Genomic DNA, 17,813 nt, shown 5'->3' with positions numbered 1-17,813 from the left:
GCTACCATCCGTTGTACCGCCACCAGTCAGTCAACCAGCCTTCTCGTACGTCAGTGAGACAATCACACATTCAAAAGCTCCTCTGATAAGCCATCAAACAGACTCTTCAAAGGCGTTCTGTGTGTGAAACCACAAGCCGACCATAATCACAAACAGTTAGGAAACTAAATCTTGACCAAAGAAAGGCTGCAACTTCAACCAGCCACACCGACTTTGAAAAACCCTTCATAAACAATCATCTGAACAAAAACATCATCACACACCACTCTGAAGAAAAACGGTTCGTGAGATACAGAGAGGCCCCCTCTTCAAAACAAAACACACTTTGCTTGAATAAGCACCAAAAAAGATCAAAGAGCCACCTTCAGATGCTCGACTGAGCCCTAAACTTTTATGCAGGGTAAACACACCGGCTCCTCTAAACATCTAAACACTTATTTGTTTTCAGAAGGAAGGAGAAGAAAGACAAAAAGAGAGAGATTGCAAACGACAGAGCAGGGAGGTGAAAGACAAAAGACGTCAGAGATCAAACAGAAAGAAGGGGGCGATGCAGAGGGAGAGAGGAGAGAAGGAGCGATCTGACAACATATGGTAGGAGTCACATCAGAGAAACACCTCGGTGGTTTAACACAGCAAACTCCCGATGGTGACCTCTATACCCACACATGGAAAATGTAGATATAGAGACCCAAGCATGCACGCAGATTGCAGCATTACTGATCCAGACACCAACACGTTTACTTTGGGCACCTTTTAACCCGAACAGCTCCCCTTTGCCCCAGTAAGAAACCCTTTAGGGGGCGCCATGCATTTAAGGATTACAACAATTCACTTGGACAGCTCCCAAACCTCATCCTGACCTCAAACTGCAAAAACAGAACCTTGAAGCCAAGAGCCAAAATGCTGTATTCAAGGAACTATACAGTCAGACACAAGAACTATTTAAAGGGTAATATCGGGGACAGCATGTCCCCAATTGGACATGCCGTCCCCAGTTAGCTGGTCTCAAGTCTGTGTCCCCTCAAGGAGGCATAGTTAAAAACTCTAACACACACACACACACACACACACAAAAACACAAAGCCCCAGTGGGCCAAGACAGCTGCAATAAAAAGCTCAGAAAAACTCCTCAGCAGCAGTTTGGCCTAAGGCTGTGCGAGTGTGTGTACGTAATTTGGTGTGTGTGTCTCAGTTTAAGATGAAATCATTCTGACTTGAGTTAGGATCAAACTAATTTTTGTTGTAGAAAAACAAAAACACAAACATACAGTTGTTTCAGGGCACTGTTACTGACATGTGCGTCTTAACCGGTCCAGAAACTCTAAAGATCATCAAGACAACGGGTCGTGTTTTTATTTCGCCAACATATCTTCATCATCAGTGTCTTTCTCTGTTCGTCATCGCCATCGCCAAAGTCTTTACCGCGCTGTCGTCTTCCTCATCTGACCCACAGCCATCGCTCCACCTTTCTCATCATTTTCACAATCGCAATTATCAACACCTCCTGTGTTATTATCATCACCACCACTGCCTTCATCATCCCCCATTCATCACCATCATCATCATTTCCTGACTTACCTGTTACATTGTCCCATACAGAGGAAGGGGAAAGAGACAGAAGCATCACAGTAGAAGTAAAAACAGAAACAGAGGAAATAGAGAGGTGTTGAAGCAAAATACGGGACAAAAACATCAGGAATTTAACCACCAACTGGGATTAAACTCCTGGTCTCCAATATGGTGGGCGACCAATTAGCGCCCTTGCACCACCCATGTCAATTCTTTTCAGGTTCAAGTCGGGTTCAGACTTACGGCTCTGGGTTTGAACGGCGGCTGCACCTCCTTGTTCTCCAGCTTCTCCCAGTCCATGTAGCGGAAGAAGCTGTGGTCCCTGATGTCTCGCTCCCCCTCCGGACCACAGCCCAGTCGTTTCGCTGGATGCTTCGTCATCAGCTGGACAGACAGGAAGAAGGAGTTACTGCAAGTTCCCGCCTTTTTTGTCACGACACATTTGACATACATTTTTATATCTTAGTCAATTATTTATTGTTGATCAACACTTTTTTTTAACTTCTCTTTCCACTATCTCCATTCTTTTCCCTTCACTTTGTCCTCCTTCTGTCCGGATCTGGAAGCTAATATGAATCCATCTTTCTATCTTTCCAACACTCTTTATACTGAAACAACACCATAAATGTGGATGAAAAGATAAAGCACAGTTCTGTAGGGCAGAAGAATGCAATTTGATTGGTTATTCAACCCAAACCCTGAGTAGTTTTGGTGCTTTAGCCTGACCTTACTGTAAATTGTAGTTCCTCGAGTGGCCACTTGAGGCTGACTCTAGATGCTGCTCAATCCCCATGAGACCAACATGGCGGTGGCCAAGAAGCCAAACTCAAGGCTTCAAAGAGGAGCTTGACAATCCAATGGGTGACGTCAAGGTGGCTACGTACATAATTTATACAGTCTATGGTTCGGGCGTTGAATTGCTTGGTTAGGTTAATGAATAGATTTTAGGACGGATTCTAAGCTTAATCCAAAAGGCAACTGGACTTGGTTGAACTTCTTGAAGACGTTTCACCTCTCATCCGAAAGGCTTCTTCAGTTCTAAACTGACTGGTGGACGGAGCTACAAATATAAGCCTCTGTAGGTCATTAGTATGGATGTGTAACCAAAGGAGAGTCGTTAACCAGGGCTGTTGGCCAAATAGCACAGAGTTGTTAGCGCCCTCTGGTGTTGGTGGGTGGTTCGTTCGTTCTCTGCCCAAACAGCTGAATCACACACTCAGGATCATGTGAGCCCAACGACCTTCAAGATCTTCAACCAAGTCCAGTCACCTTTTGAAATAAACTTAGTACTACCATGACCTGGATGACTGAGAACCTTCGCAGACATCTTAGGGCTTAAACGATAATGTTGATGACTACGACAACCAAGAGAGTTGCATGGTTTATTATCTTCTATCACAGAATAATAATGCTAAGCTAACAGATAAAAGGCTAATGTCCTTTAATTATTATAAGTCAATGATGTGTGTTGTTTTTACTTGTCACATTGACATTGACTAAGCTGTGCTACGAGACAGGTTTATATCTGACCTACACTCAACAGTGTGCTGCTGCAATGCGCCCTAAATTTCCCCTCTGGCATCATTAAACTTTCATCTATTTTTTCCCTGTCTCTTTTCCTCAGGATTCATTCTTTCATTCATCTCTGCTCAAAAATAAACATCACAACTATAATTATTATTTATTCACCACCTTTTTTCCTTTCCTTTTCTTTTCACCATCCATCAGTTCTACTATCTATCTATCTCAGATGCCTCCCCCCCGAGGACCAAATAAAAGCCACCAAACCTTCGCCTGAAGACGAATGAATAACTGTTGTTTTTTTCCCCTTTTTAACCACAGCGATTTTTTTTCTCAGGTGTCATTAAGGACCGTTAACGATGTCTGTGCACACAAAACCTTAAGAACAGCATCAAGGCTATGACGTCAGTGTGTGTGTGTGTGTGTGTGTGGATGGTGTGTGTCTCCCTCAGGAGCAGCAGTCATAACTCATTACATTAGAACTAAAATAACATTTTCCACGGGTCAGTCAACCTTACGCTGCACACACACACGCATACATGTGTGCACATAAACACACTGGCTGCGCAGAGATAAGTGCATGGACACACACACACATACCTTAATTACAGGAATGCAAAGAGTAAACGAATGTTATTGTTTGTTTGGAGTATTTTCCACAGAAGCAACTATAATGTCTCTCGCAACTTGAACCCCAATGTTGTTATCCGTGTTGATGTCTTCCTTTTATTTTTTCCGATTGAAATGTGCATGTACGACTGTTTCAAGGAGACCCAGTGGAGCAAACTTAAAGCAACAGCTGTGCTGCTACAGTAGATTAGACATCTTTTAGGACCCCTTTGGCAACTTTTTTTATTTTTTTTGACAAAGTCTGGCAACAAATCTGGGGGCTTTTTGAGCAGACGGTTCAGATACAGCTGCCACTTTCCTCACCGTGGCTCCCTTGGTTCATTGGACCACAAAGCTGTGAAATAGGTCACTGATTGCAGGAATTAATGGCATATGTGAAACAAAACATGGTTTAGTACTTCTCCTGGTCACTCAGTTCTAACAGGCCGCATTTACCATCTGGCAAAACTGGGCTCACCTAGTTTTTCACAATCATACTCGACTCTTTTTCTTTCTCCGCTGCTGGCGAGCAGCAGAGTAAAAACAGTATTACGTGATCATTTCAACAACAAGTACAACAAGTCACCTTTTTCAGAATTACCAGCCAAGCCCGGGTTAAAAGGAATGTTTTTCTTGCCATGAAGTATGTTTGTAGCTCCAAAGAAAGCTGCTTGGACCTTTTGACATAAAATAGCAATTGTGTGTTTTCTAAGAGGTATAGACAACCTTTTTGTGGCTTGTGTGCTTAGCAGTAAGGGCTTGTGTCCACTAACAGCGTTTTTTTGCACCTGTAGCGCCTGTTTCTATACAAAACCAATGCAGTTCAGCGTTTTCAGTGTCTTCGGCGCACAAACACCCCGTTTTTTGCCGCTGCGCTCTCAGTTGAAAATAGTTCAACTTTTGGAATACCACAGCGCTCATCAATGTCACTTCTCCCTCACCAACCAATCAAAATCAAGAAGGCGGGACTTCAGATATCAACTTTGTCAACAACAATGACGGAGGAGAAGCTGATCGTTTCATTAAATTTTCCAGGTGTAGAGCTGCTGCTAATGCAGGACAGGATTCCTCTCCATTGTTTTTATGTTTTCTTTGTTAAATTTCCACAAATAAATTCAAATATTTAGCATACAGAGCAATTTAAAACAGACTTCACGGTCACTACTAAGCGGAACTGCCGCAAGACAACTTTCTTGACTGAGTTAGCGCCGGTGAGAAGTGCTCTGAATTGAGGTTGTGGGCGCTGCCAGCGCAAAAACCGCCTTGAATGGACACTGGCCCTAATGGCTTGCTGATTGTAGAATGTATGCGGTCCTTTCCATTGAGTTATTTAAATACCTGAAGTTTGTGTTTGTCATAGTGTTTTTTAAATTTCGTAGTTATTCCAGTGGCATGGATCATCACTTTGTTTTTGTTTGAAAGTTGCGGAGATGTGTTGGGTGGGGGTGGTAACTAACTATCTGCAACCAATCCCTCCGTAGCGTTCTGTTTTTACAGTACACATATAGATACCTGGATTCAAACACCACTCTGCAAGCTGTTTCATGGGGACTTTAAGTTGAATTCAAATCATCATTGTGGAAAAAACTACTCTGCATGTGTCGCCTCCATTATGGTGTATGTGGTGCTCTGACTGAGCCATGCTTCTCGCCTTGCAGAATGCAACAGGGAATATGGAAACAGGAATAACAGGGGGAAAAGATTGTGTGTGTGTATGTGCGTCTTTGCGTGTGTGTAGGAACATATTTGCACAATTACTCTTTGCTGTAGAATCATTGGAAGTAGAAGACATCATGTACCTCACACTAACAGCGCTACAGAATATAGTAGAAGCTTAAGTGTTGGTGTGTGTATATGTGTGTGTGGCCCATTGCTAGCTATGAAATATGGATGGTGGTCAGGGTGGAAGCAGAGGAGTGGAAACGTCTCTGATCACTCCCTTTCCACACATGTACTCTCTCTCACACACACACACACACACACACACACACAAACCACAAGCCGACCCACAGTCTACATGAACTCATAGTGTACAGTACACTGGCAGGAATTAACTCTCTGTAATCCTAATTGGACTAAAGGCTATCTGCAACTAAAAATGCAGAAGACTGATGCAACATATTTACACAGCGGCCATTTTTCTGTGACATCAGGCGCAGGGTGGGAAGGTCAAATGCTGTTATAACGTCTTACTGCTGTGTTATAGGTCGCAAGTCATACATGTAAAGAATATGAAAACTTGTTATCATTTCACCACTTCCTGATTTCAGCTAAAAAAAAGACAGTCAAAGGAACATTAGGCCAAATATCATGGTAAAATAACATTTGATAACCCATCAGCTACCATTAGACAACTAAAATTCATGTTAATATTCAACATGTTAATCAACATGTTAATATTAAATGTTAGTATTCCACCACCTCTTGTGTAACTTCCTACTGATATTGTGTCTTTGTATGAGCTGGACAACAGGGAGTAAATGAAAAAGGAGAGGACCTAGCATAGAGCCTTGGGGCGCTCCAAAGCAAACACCTGTTGTAGCTGCCTGGCATTAACATTACCAATGTAGAAAGGCCTGTCAAACCTTTCATGATGCATTGCGTAATCTGAGTAGCATGACAGCTACACTGAACAAAGGCACACCAATTCACTGATACATTAAATTTGGTGTTTAAATAAAGATGGATGATGTCATCTTATGTGTGCCACAAGTGCCCCTCCCACCACAGGCCCTGTACATGGAGAGGACATCACACATTTTTGCGCAAAACAGAGTAAGCCATTTCCTTTCGTATTGAACAAAGCTATCGTTATTATCAAACGGTAATGTTAGCTTGGAAGTGGTTGAATGCTAACATTTGCTGTTGTCTAATGATAGCTAATGTTGTTTTACCCTGAAATATGGCCCTCTAGACTTTCACTATCTATTTTATTTTCAGTAGCTGTTCGTCAGGAAGCAATGAATATATGACAGTTTGATAGATTACCTATCTTCAGAGGACTTGAACCATGAAACACAGCGGTATAAAATAATAACAGCATTTTATCACCCCGAAAAACAGGAAAAATGGCCGCCATTGAATTTGGTTAATAGTGTTGAAAGTAAGTGTGACAGGGCAGAGACGCGGGGTCTCGAAATATGTGGGTGGAGATAATTCAGGATTTGATCCAGATACTTGTCAAATCATTACAAAATGTTCACTTCACTGCAAAAACTGTTAATGCTTTTCAAAGGTCAGCAGGCTATTCAAGCTAAAGCTAAAGCTAAAGCTAACCCATCATGTCCAGAGACCTCTCCGTATTCATTGCACTGAACGTAACAGGATGATTTTTTTATTTTTGAAAATGGAAATGTCTTGTAGCATTTGCAAAGGGAAGCTTCATGTTGTCTTTACATGTACAAACGCACACTCAAACACACGCATTCTTACACACACACACACACACACACACACACACACACACACACTGAGTTAACCCAGGCAGTGCTGGCAGGGCGCAGTGGGAGATGTGGGGGTGGACGGAGGCAGGCTTTCATGCTCCACTGAAGATCAACTGTTTTAGCTCTACAACCCAGTAATCATCACTAATACATAACGCAGGCTGTGTGTGTGCCTGTGTGTGCGTGTGTGTGTGTATCTCAGTGAACATATATATCATCAATGCCCCTTCTACTGTATGTCAGCCTTTATTTGTGTGTGTCTTAATTCAAGCTTGTTATCGCTGCATAGACCATGGTTCTAGATTAATACTTGATTCTGATTGGCTGCAGGGTGTCATTTATTTCCTGACAATTGGACACCAAGTACTTCAGTATGTTCACTGTGTTTACAATTCATGCAACTTGAAAACAAGCTAAAATGTTTATTGCAAAACGTTTGAAAACACAAATTAATGGTCTTATTTTTTTTTCTTAGCATGGTAGCCATGGTTTCTTAGCATAGTAACCATGGTATTAGCGTGATAATGCGTTCGTGTACACAACCGGCTGCATCATGAACGTAACTGTTCACATTATAACTCCAGAGGGCACACCAGAGCTCAGGCCGTATGCAACTACTGTATGTGCGGGATGTAAACAACAGACATGGCGACATACGAGGTTTGTTAATTCACTCGATTATGTTAATTCTGAGGCGACTGATGACCGTTGGACACAACACACCGTCGACACTGTCACCGCTCCGTTTCTCCAACATGTTCCTCCGCGCTCGGACGTAACGGTCCCGGACTTGTTTCCATTTAGTTCTGCAGGCTTCCACGTCGACCTCTACAATGGAGCTTATCTGTCTCCAGCTGTTTTGACAGTCATGTTTGTCGCTGTGCCGCGACAATGACACATCGTACAGATGTGGATAATTGCGGACTTATTCTATCAGCTTGTCTTCAGAACTTTCTGCCATTGTTGCCCCTTGCTGCTGTGTTGACCCTGTCACATCCTCTCTGCCGCTACACTGCCCCTTCCGCTCATGTGCATACTAGGGCTGTCACTCTTCCCAAAAATCAAGTTTGAACGAATTCAACGTGATATGAATTCCTTCTAATTATACTCGAACTAACATCAACAAACCCCCCTCATAAGTAGTGGTACATACAGTTCTTCTGAGGTGCGTCACTGTTGAGATGATTAGTTTTGTTGTCTTATATTACAAGCGTAACTCTGTTTTGGGAAGAGCAAAGTACTTGAGAGTGGGGTGGCACAGTGAGAACGGAAGAAAAGCAGAGAAAAGAGATGATCGGTAGCTGTTTAAACAACAGAACTAATGTAAAGTTTCGGTTTGCTGCTGGCATATTAAAGTGACGGGAGTTAGCCCCGAAGCTAGCTACAGCTTCGGCCCTGGAGCAGAACAACAAAAGGTCTCCCCTGTGCTTTCTGACTACGGTCGGGACGCTGAAGCAGGAAAGGTTAACAACGGCGTAGCGTTTATTTTTAAGGACGCGCACAGCCGACAGACGCAGAGAAAGCGTGGCAGCCGTCATGCGTAGTAAGAAGCAAGTATATCTCTAGCTTAAGTTGAGCAGTTCTGGGCTCAATGTCGCCCCTTAATTCATGATAACGGACACCACGTCAGGCGTTATGCTTATCAAGGAAACAACCAAGAGAGAGGCGTCTCTCTGTCTACCAACTCCTCCTTTTCAAAAACGAGAACTTTGCAAATGAATAAAATATTTGTTTAAAAATTACATTTTCAAGACAACTATCGTCTTGCACGCATGTGTGTGTGTGTGTGTGTGTGCATATGTAATATACACTAGATAAAGTACAGTACAAGGCTGATGCTGCACAGCTCTAAAGCAGAGAGAAATCACTGGACTGAATGTGTATCTAAACAATCCATACATCCTCGAGTGTGTGTGTGTGTGTGTAGTCTGTGATGGTAAGTGAAGCGTAGACGTAGGAGATGGGAGGCGGTAGTTTGATAGAGAGGATCCACTCTGTTTATAGCAGTAATATGCCCGAACCCACACACACACACACACACACGCACACAAACACACATACGCACACCGGCCAAGTCCAGTTGGGAAGTGTCAGAGCATCATCTGGTACTGGCCAGTCTTTTCTGAGGAGAGGAGTTTCCACAGTCAAGTGAGCGCACTGCACAAGCTTAGGCTATTAGAGCTGTGCAACGTGTGTGTGTGTGCGTGTGTGTGTGTGTGAAACAGAGAGAGAGAGAGCAAGACATACCGGGCGAATTTGTCCGTGTGCATGTCTGCGTGTGTGCGCGAGAGATAGAGAGAATGTAGAGTGAAAAAAAGGGAAACAGCAGCTTAACAATGAACACTGCAGAGAGGGAAGGACGGGAGAGTGAAGCGTTATGACAGAGAGGGAGAGAGATGGGAGCGGGACAGATAGCGAGAGCGGACAATGTTGTTTCACTCCAAATAAATGTTCCCCCACAATGGTTTTAATTATGCAGATAATTTTGATGTTCCTCCCTCTGCCTCCTTCCTCTGTTACCTCCTCCCTCTCTCCTGTTCCTGCATCCTTCCCTCAAATATATTTAATACCCTCCCAGTCCTCTCCTCTGTGTGTAGAAGAGAGGGAGCAAGACAGACGGAAAGAGAGGGATTTTGTGAGGAGCTTGCCAGACATACAAGGACTTGTATTGTACTGTGGAGTGTGTGTGTGTTGGAGTGTGTGTGTGTGTGTGTTTGTGTCGACTCACCCCTTTACAGATAGCGACAGCCTCCTTGGACATTGACTTGGGATAGGAGACGTGATGCTCCATGATGGACTGAAATAACTCATCCTCGTCCTCACCGTCAAATGGAGGCTGGAGAGGAAAGGAGATGAGGAAAGGAGAGGAGGAAAGGAGAAGAATATCCACTCCAAATGAGACATCCACCGTCTGAAAATGTCACATCTCCTCCAACAATTATTAATGCCACAAGAGAAACACTCATCAGGAGCTGTGGTTTAATAGCTAACCTTTCATTGCACAATGCCACTTTTTAAAGGCTACAATCACGAGTGTTTTCAAGTTCAGCCTTGAATACAAATTCTGTTGATTAGCAATCTGCTAACCTTTAACATGTTTGATTATTTCGGTTGTGCGAGTTATTACATTCATGCACTGACACACACACACACACACACACACTCAGACTTACCTGTCCAGCCAGCATCTCATAAAGCAACACCCCGAAGGCCCACCAGTCCACAGATTTCCCATAAGGCTGGTAGGCTATGATCTGAAATACAAGAGACTTGGTTTAGGGAAGCTGCAGTCAACACTTATATCATTAAGTCAAGGCAGTGTGTAAGGCGGGGTACACACGACAAGTCGAATTTGGGCCCGACTAAAGTAGGCAAAGTCCTGATTTTTTGATGGATCTTAAGATGATCTCTCCAGATGTTCCTGTGGTGTGAGGTTTGTTAAGAGTGCTTTTACTTCCCTTGATGTACTCGGAAGAATGTCGTGGCTGCAACGATTTCAGATTGTAAACATTGAACATGTTCAATATTTACGATCCGATATCCTGTTGTATGAGGGGAACCCCCGAGGATAGCCGATAGCCAATTGGGAAGCAAGCTGACTGAAGAAGGAAGCGCAACTCGCGCTGTTACATGTAAAGCCCATGTTCACGCCGTCTCCAAGAATTCGAGATGTTTGTTTACTATAAAGTCTCATTTGACCGTCCAGTTTTGAGAGTCGGACTCTGGTTATCGGTGAATGGAATCTGTTAGTGTGTGGTCTGTTAGAGTGGACCAGCCTAAAGACAGTCCCTACAGGAAAGTTGCCATGTTTTGAGGCATTTTTTTTCAAAGAAATTGTTGGAGCCTATGAAAATTGTAAAAATAGTTGTAACAGGCGCCGGTTTAGCTCAGCCATTAAATCGACGGCCATGCATGGAGGCTATAGTCCTAGATGCGGCGGCCCCGGGTTCAACTCCCGCCCTCGGCCCTTTGCCGCGTGTCATCCCCGCTCTCTTCCCCTGTTTCCAACACTATCCACTGTCCTCTCAATAAAGGCATGAAAGACCCAAAAACTAATCTTTAAAAAAAATAAACAGTTGCAACACTGCCTCTGGTTTGTGGAAAATCAGCCTATAATTGGTCGACATGTAAAAGTTGATTCATAATTACTAGAAGACATTCAGTATTGGATTTATTGTAATATATATTTACTGTTTAGAGTGTCCAAAGAAACATTGCAGTCTCTGACATGCAGCATTCCAAACATATTAAAGATACACAGTACAATTTTTTAATAAGTCTGGTGGCAAACGTGAGGACGCACATGGGGAGACTCGGCTTGTCAAAATTGAGGAAAAGTTGCAGTGATTCGCAAAATTACAAGGACGAGCAGAGAGCGCGGGGCTGGTTGTATTTGCGTTAACAACAGCGATCCCGACATCGCAACTTCCTTGACCGAGTGATAAAAATATATGTTGAATACCTGTAAGGATGTAATAGGAAAATAATTAAGGCTTAATGTGAAACTTTTCCACATTCAAACGCCTAAAAATGACTTAACCTGTGTTACATATCTTTTAAGTCGTATTCTGACGTTATTCCAAATGTTCCCACGATCTTCATACCTCAGGAGCTATGTAGTCAGGCGTTCCGCAGAAGGTCTTGGTTGTGATTCCATCGTTCATATTTTCTTTACACATTCCAAAATCTGCGATCTTAATGTGACCCTCACAGTCCAGCATCACATTGTCCAGCTTCAGGTCTCTACAGGAGGGAGAAGCAACGTTAAAAAAGGGGGAGCAACACATACAGCAATAATGATCGCGTCACTCATCATCTCAACATTTGCTTCTTTAGTTTCAAGTTTTATTCTTCTCTGCAACCTCCTGTATTCAGTTTAGTGAGAGATTTTTTGTTGTTGTTGAGCGACAGGGTCAAGTAAGTGAAAAAGGAGTGGGCCTAGCATAGAGCCTCGGGGCACTCCAAAGTAAACACCTGTTGCAGCTGCCAGGCATTTGCATCACCAATGTAGAAAGGCCTGTCAAACCTTCCACTGCTTAAACTGAAATCAGTGCTACAGCAACACCAAACTAAGGCACACCAATTAAGTGATATAAAATTAGTTTTTTAAAGAATCTTGATCAAGATGATGTCGTCTTATATGTACCACCATTGCCCCTTCCACTACAGGCCCTGTACATGGGGATGATATTACAAATTTTTGTGAAAAATAGAGCAAGCCTGGGGCTGAGAACGATCTTGGCTGTCTGTGGCTTTTGTGTCAATGTTTATGTTAGCATGTGTTTATTTAGCATGTGGTTGGAAGGAGCTTACCTGTAGATGATGCCCTTTAGATGTAGGAAGAACAGACCAATGGCTATCTCTGCCGCATAGAATCTAAACAAACACAAAGAGAAACAAAACAAGTAATTAGAAAGAGGCTGAGAGAAAGAAAGGACAAGAAGAATAATTTGTGTGTGTGTGTGTGTGTGTCTGCAGAAAGGTCAGTGCTGTCTCTTCAAGGCCAGAGAGCCGCTGATAAGATCAACAGGAGGAGTCTGCACACACTCAACACGCAGTCAACTATGTTAGCGTGTGTGTTTGTGTGGGCGTGCGCCACACAATCAGTGTCTGTTTGTAAAGCGCAGGAGGCATTTTTAGCCCATGGTGAGCAGAGTAGAATATAGAGAGCCTGTTTAAAACAAGCCGCAACCTCCAGGGCTGAGGAATGAAACGGACATGGAAGTGCCAAAAACTGCAGTTCCTCCAGTGACCACTTGAGGCTGGCTCCTAAAGCGAGTCGACCTCCATTTGGTCCCATACTAAACACCCAACATCAGAAATAAATATGTTAACAGCCTTGTGCAAAACAACTTTTTAGTCTCTATAGCTCATTTCTCTATTCATGACAACTATAGAGGGGTGAAGTTTATATAACTCAAGTTATTTAAAACTTAAGTTAAGGGGCGTGGTCTGCTAAAAATCTCCTAAGTCACTGAACTTCACTTTTTCGCCCTAGTTTATTGTATTGTACTTGATGTTCCACACGCTCTCTTAGCATCCTTACTCTGATATATAAGCAACTGCGGTCAGCCACCACCAAAAAAAGAAGCGCCTCTGTGAGAAACAAAAGGTTAAATTAGCTCGTACACCAGCTAGTGAATTAGCACAGACTTATGAGTTTTGATAACTTGCCATTTGCCAATTCCTTGCTGCTCACCAGCACCACCCTCTTGTCCAAATATGGTCACTTCTGGCTCCTGAAAACCAACATGGCTGCGGCCAAGATGCCGAACTCAGGGCTACAAAAAGGCAGTTGAAGAACTAATGGCTAACGTCACGGTAGCTACATATTTATACAGTCTATTGTATATAGTTTGGTGGATTTTTATCTGTGATCAGAGAGATGACAAGTACCGTAAAATCCAAAATATAAGTCGCCGCCTGGTCTTCTATAGCTATCTATTAATAACAAACTTATTTAAACACTATTTCAATTTATATTCATTTGACAAATTATAACCTGCCATCTGTTTTCCATGTCGTGCTAGCAACCCTGCTAGCTACCGGTGCGGTATTTGAGCTAAGCCTAAGGTAACGTTGATTGTTGTGAGTGTGGCGGCGTTAGCTCGATTATAGCGCCATCGTCTGGGTAAAAAACCGTAACACAATAAAATAATATTTTATACTGGTATATTGGTTGCATCGGTATATAGGATGCAGCCCACTTTTTAGATAAAAAATGAAAAGTGCGTCTAACACACCGAAGTGTCCCTGAAGCAGGTAGTTAGCATGGATGCTAAACTTACACACATAGGAGTAGAACATTCAGATTAAAGGTAAAGGCATCATTATCTTCCATGAAGCAGCGTGTCCTGACTGTTGTCTACATTAAACATGGAAGAAGAAGTTGATTGGAAGATAAATGAGTTCCTCTCCCTGCTCGACTTGCCCTTCAGCAGTCTGAACCTTCTGCTGGAGGGAAGAGACTCTAATTCCCTACATAGCGCATGAAGGGCAAACTGCAGCACGGCTCTCGCTTCCCTGACAGCCTTCTTGTCAAATATGTCAGCCCGCTTGTTTGACTCGACACCAGTGATCTCGCCCAGCCACCTTAATTATATTCTGCACTTTTTGGAGGTATTCTACCACACACCGGAAGACTCTTCGCATTCGCCGCTGGATTACTTTCATTTCTTTGAAGTTGTTCAGAGCAGCAGCGAGCATCAGGGCGAACAACATATTTCACCCCCGGGCTCTGCTAGGATTGCTCATCCATCACCTGAGCCCGTCAAACTGCTGATGGCTTATTTAAAAAAAAAAAGTAAGCTGTGAAACACCTTTAAGCATGGGATTAAGATTTTGTGTCATGATGGCATAAGACTGAATCTTAGCCTTTAGTCCATAAAAGCTGCTTTGTGTGCGTGTGTGCGTACTCACACAGCGTGGGGCTCTTTGAACTTTCCAACCTGCTGAATCTGATACATGAGGTCTCCTCCGTTTATGTACTCCATGACAAAATACAGGCGGTCCTGCGGAGACGGAGAGAGGCAGACAACGAGAAGAGAGCAGGGGGGGTTAAAGAGCAATAAGTGCACGTTCATAGAAGCAGGTGAGGGGTCGCAGAGAAATGGCGCCATGCTGTAGAGAGACAGTGATTGATGGAGGCAGACAGAGAGTGATGGGTCAAATGGGAGAAGATTGAAGCAGAGAAAAATGACGGAGGCAGTAAAAATGGAGGATTATAGAAAGAGAAAGAGGAAGAGGAGTGTGAGAAAGAGGTGATTGGGTTGTGAGGGAACACAGCGCCTTCAATTTAAGACCTAATTCTCCTCCATTATCTACAGAAATTGCCAATAAAGTACAGTATGTGAGCGAGCGGAGGGATTTGGAATGTGGCCGTGTGCGTGTTTGGAGGAAATATTGTGTGTGTTACGGCTTTAAATGCGTGTCCATGTGTGTGCGTAGTGTCCTGCGCCGCCTGGTAACTCTTCTGAGTTGTTTGTGTGTGTAGGTCAAGTTTATTTATCCAGCCTTTAACCAAAACCCTTAAACGTCTTCACGCGCTCATACATCAATAAATACTTGCACAAACACGTGTGTTACGTCACGTGAATTTCATGTCCTCGCAGTCAAATAGAGAGCAGCGAGCTATATTTACTCCTCTGTTGACTCATCTTTAGTGTAATATGGATTATACGTCACTAGATGAGCATGAATCAAGCGTGAATCCGGCGTGCGTATTCCAGCTGTGAGCTGGTGACGGCAGGCAGGGCGGCCGCTGTTAAACCACAGCGCTCACCAGCAGAGAGCTGTGTGCCCTTCAGCGGGGCTCCACGCTGTGACTCTCTCTTCATATCTGATACAATGTGAGGTAGTCGGGGGGGCCACCCAATGGTGTCAGCTCAGCTTTCAAGGAATTCATTCATTCATTGTGATGGAGTCTTTGTGCTAGGCTACGCTAACCTTTTGAGGTTGCGAGTGCATTTGCCAAAAGAATAAACGTACAAATCAAAATGTGAAAGTAATTCTTTCACAAAGACATCAAGTTAATTCTTATTGAAAAGAAAAGTGGTATTAAAATGCACCCGCCCACTCACCATGGTCTGGAAGGTGGAGTGCAGCTGTGTTAAGAACGGGGGCTTTCCAGCCAATGCTAACACTCTCTTCTCCACCATGGTGCATTCGACGTCATCATCCTGGATCACAACGTCCTTCTTCAGGATCTTTATAGCGTACAGGTCCTCCGTCCCTTTACGCTCTGCCAGCATCACCTACAGAGGGAAGATTAATTCATCAATATATTTATGGTACACAGCCCCTGTAACGGATTTAGATCACCTTGGAAGAATAAAGGTGCATGGAAATAAAGGGAAGGAAGAGGGTGAGGAGGGGAAGGTGACAGAGAAATGTTAGAGACAAGTGATGGAGTCAGAGGATGAACTGTAAACTGTCGTAATAATACTAAGCTCTTCATTGCAGTACATGGTGAATTAATTGAATTCAGCATGACATCATGTGTGTATCCAACAACTGCGTATTTTTAGGCCCCGTTAAAAAGTCAGTTGGAAACATTTTAAAGACAGCCTACTGAAATCTAGCTGTGCTTCTTTTGTCTGAAATCAAGGACCCGTGGTCAACAAATTTTCCATCCATCCATCATCTATACTGCTTATCCTGTTCAGGGTTGCAGGGGGCGAGAGGCTGGGTACACCCTGCACTGATCGCAGGCCAATCACAGAGCTGACACAGAGAGACAGACAACCTTTCACGCTCACATTCACACCTGCGGGTAATTTAGAGTCACCGGTAGAACTAACGAGTAGGGGTAGGTACCGAAACCTGCCATTAAACGAGCCCCGGGGCTGAATTATGAAATACCACAGTATTGATAAATTTATGATGTTATCAGTTCAGCTTTCGGTAATGGAGAAATGAAGAAAATAAATGTCCTTTTTATTATTGCTACAAAAATGTTATCTTGCACATTTAATGTCACCAACCGTTTCTAATTTGCAATAAGATTAAGACATTCGTCTTTGGTGCATATTTCCAATCCAGAAGAGACATCTCTCCTGTCCAAACATCTCTCTAAAGTGCGTCATATACAGGCAGAGACATGCGCCACACTTCTCACTGGACGCTGTCACCCAGCAAACTTAGTACACGTGACGAACCGGGTTAATTGATAAGCCCCGCCCACTACCAGCCGGCCAAAGTTCTTTTATATTTCCATCATCACAACACTGGAGTCTACAATGGTGATCTGTCCTAAACATTGCTGTTTCTTTTGCTGTGAATAATTGTTTATTTTACATTTCAGAATCTTAATTTCTTTAATTTTTTTCTCTTAAAAAAAATAACACAAAGAACCGATAAGAATACCTTTAAATACCGGATTGTTAAATGGTATCGACGAGAGGGTAACGATACCCTTCCCTACAAACAAGCATGTGTTTGGATCGTGGGCTGAAGCCGGAGTACCCGATGGGAACCCATGCAGGACATACAAAGTCCACACAGAAAGACCCCCTCCGTCTGAAACCAGGATTCGAACTAGGAACCTTCCAGCTGTGAGGCAACAGCGCTATGTGCTAATGTTTGACCGCAATCTGTGGTCTAAATTCTGGAAAGAAGGCCATCTTTGAACACCAAAGCTAAACAAATCAGATGGTGTACATTTCTCAAAGGACAATTTAATAACACAATTTTGCATGACCAGCCCTTTCCCTATAATCTTACTGCCCTACACATCTATACTGCAGGATTATTTAGGGCCTCTGTAAGATTTGTATACTGTTTGTCCTTCGTGAACATCAGGGAGGAGAAAACTGTGAGTAAGAAGAGAAAGAGGGAAGAGGGGTGGATTATTTCATTTTTCTAGGGGCCACAGTGTGGGGGCGAGTGGAGATAAAGGAAGGTGGACGGGTGAAGAGAGTGGGATTATAAAAGTTAGCAAAGATTTAAGGAGGAAGCAAAGGGCAGGAGGAAAAAGAGATTGGCAGCAGTCAAGCAACCCAGAATCCTCATTGTTTTAATTGTAAAGTCTGGAAGCACATCTGCTTGTAATTACAGCTGTGATTCCAGAGGTCGACCAGACAATTAAACCTCTATGAGAGAATCGGTGCCTCGTTGTGTGTTTGTCAGCACTTTAAATGTCCTGTAGCCAAGATCAGGAAATCCTCTCAAACA

At 43.3% G+C, this 17,813-nt stretch overlaps 1 protein-coding gene across 2 annotated transcripts in view; it reads right to left on the bottom strand.

Annotated features, from left to right (window-relative positions):
- LOC138604128 (protein kinase C beta type-like) overlaps positions 1-17,813 on the bottom strand; it is a 110,549-nt gene that overhangs the window by 17,067 nt on the left and 75,669 nt on the right. For both annotated transcript variants that reach the window (XM_069675983.1, XM_069675982.1), the window contains exons 10-16: positions 15,722-15,895; positions 14,562-14,653; positions 12,456-12,518; positions 11,747-11,885; positions 10,316-10,396; positions 9,871-9,978; positions 1,813-1,953 (exon numbers count right to left, since the gene is read on the bottom strand). In XM_069675983.1, the coding sequence (XP_069532084.1) occupies positions 1,813-1,953; positions 9,871-9,978; positions 10,316-10,396; positions 11,747-11,885; positions 12,456-12,518; positions 14,562-14,653; positions 15,722-15,895 (798 nt within the window). The remainder of the gene's footprint in view (positions 1-1,812; positions 1,954-9,870; positions 9,979-10,315; positions 10,397-11,746; positions 11,886-12,455; positions 12,519-14,561; positions 14,654-15,721; positions 15,896-17,813) is intronic.

The sequence above is a fragment of the Semicossyphus pulcher genome, unplaced genomic scaffold, assembly GCF_022749685.1.
Source record: "Semicossyphus pulcher isolate SPU_LCO1_2020_fin unplaced genomic scaffold, fSemPul1.0.p SCAF_25, whole genome shotgun sequence".
Lineage (NCBI taxonomy): Eukaryota > Metazoa > Chordata > Actinopteri > Labriformes > Labridae > Semicossyphus > Semicossyphus pulcher.
This window is presented reverse-complemented; position numbering and strand designations above follow the sequence as displayed.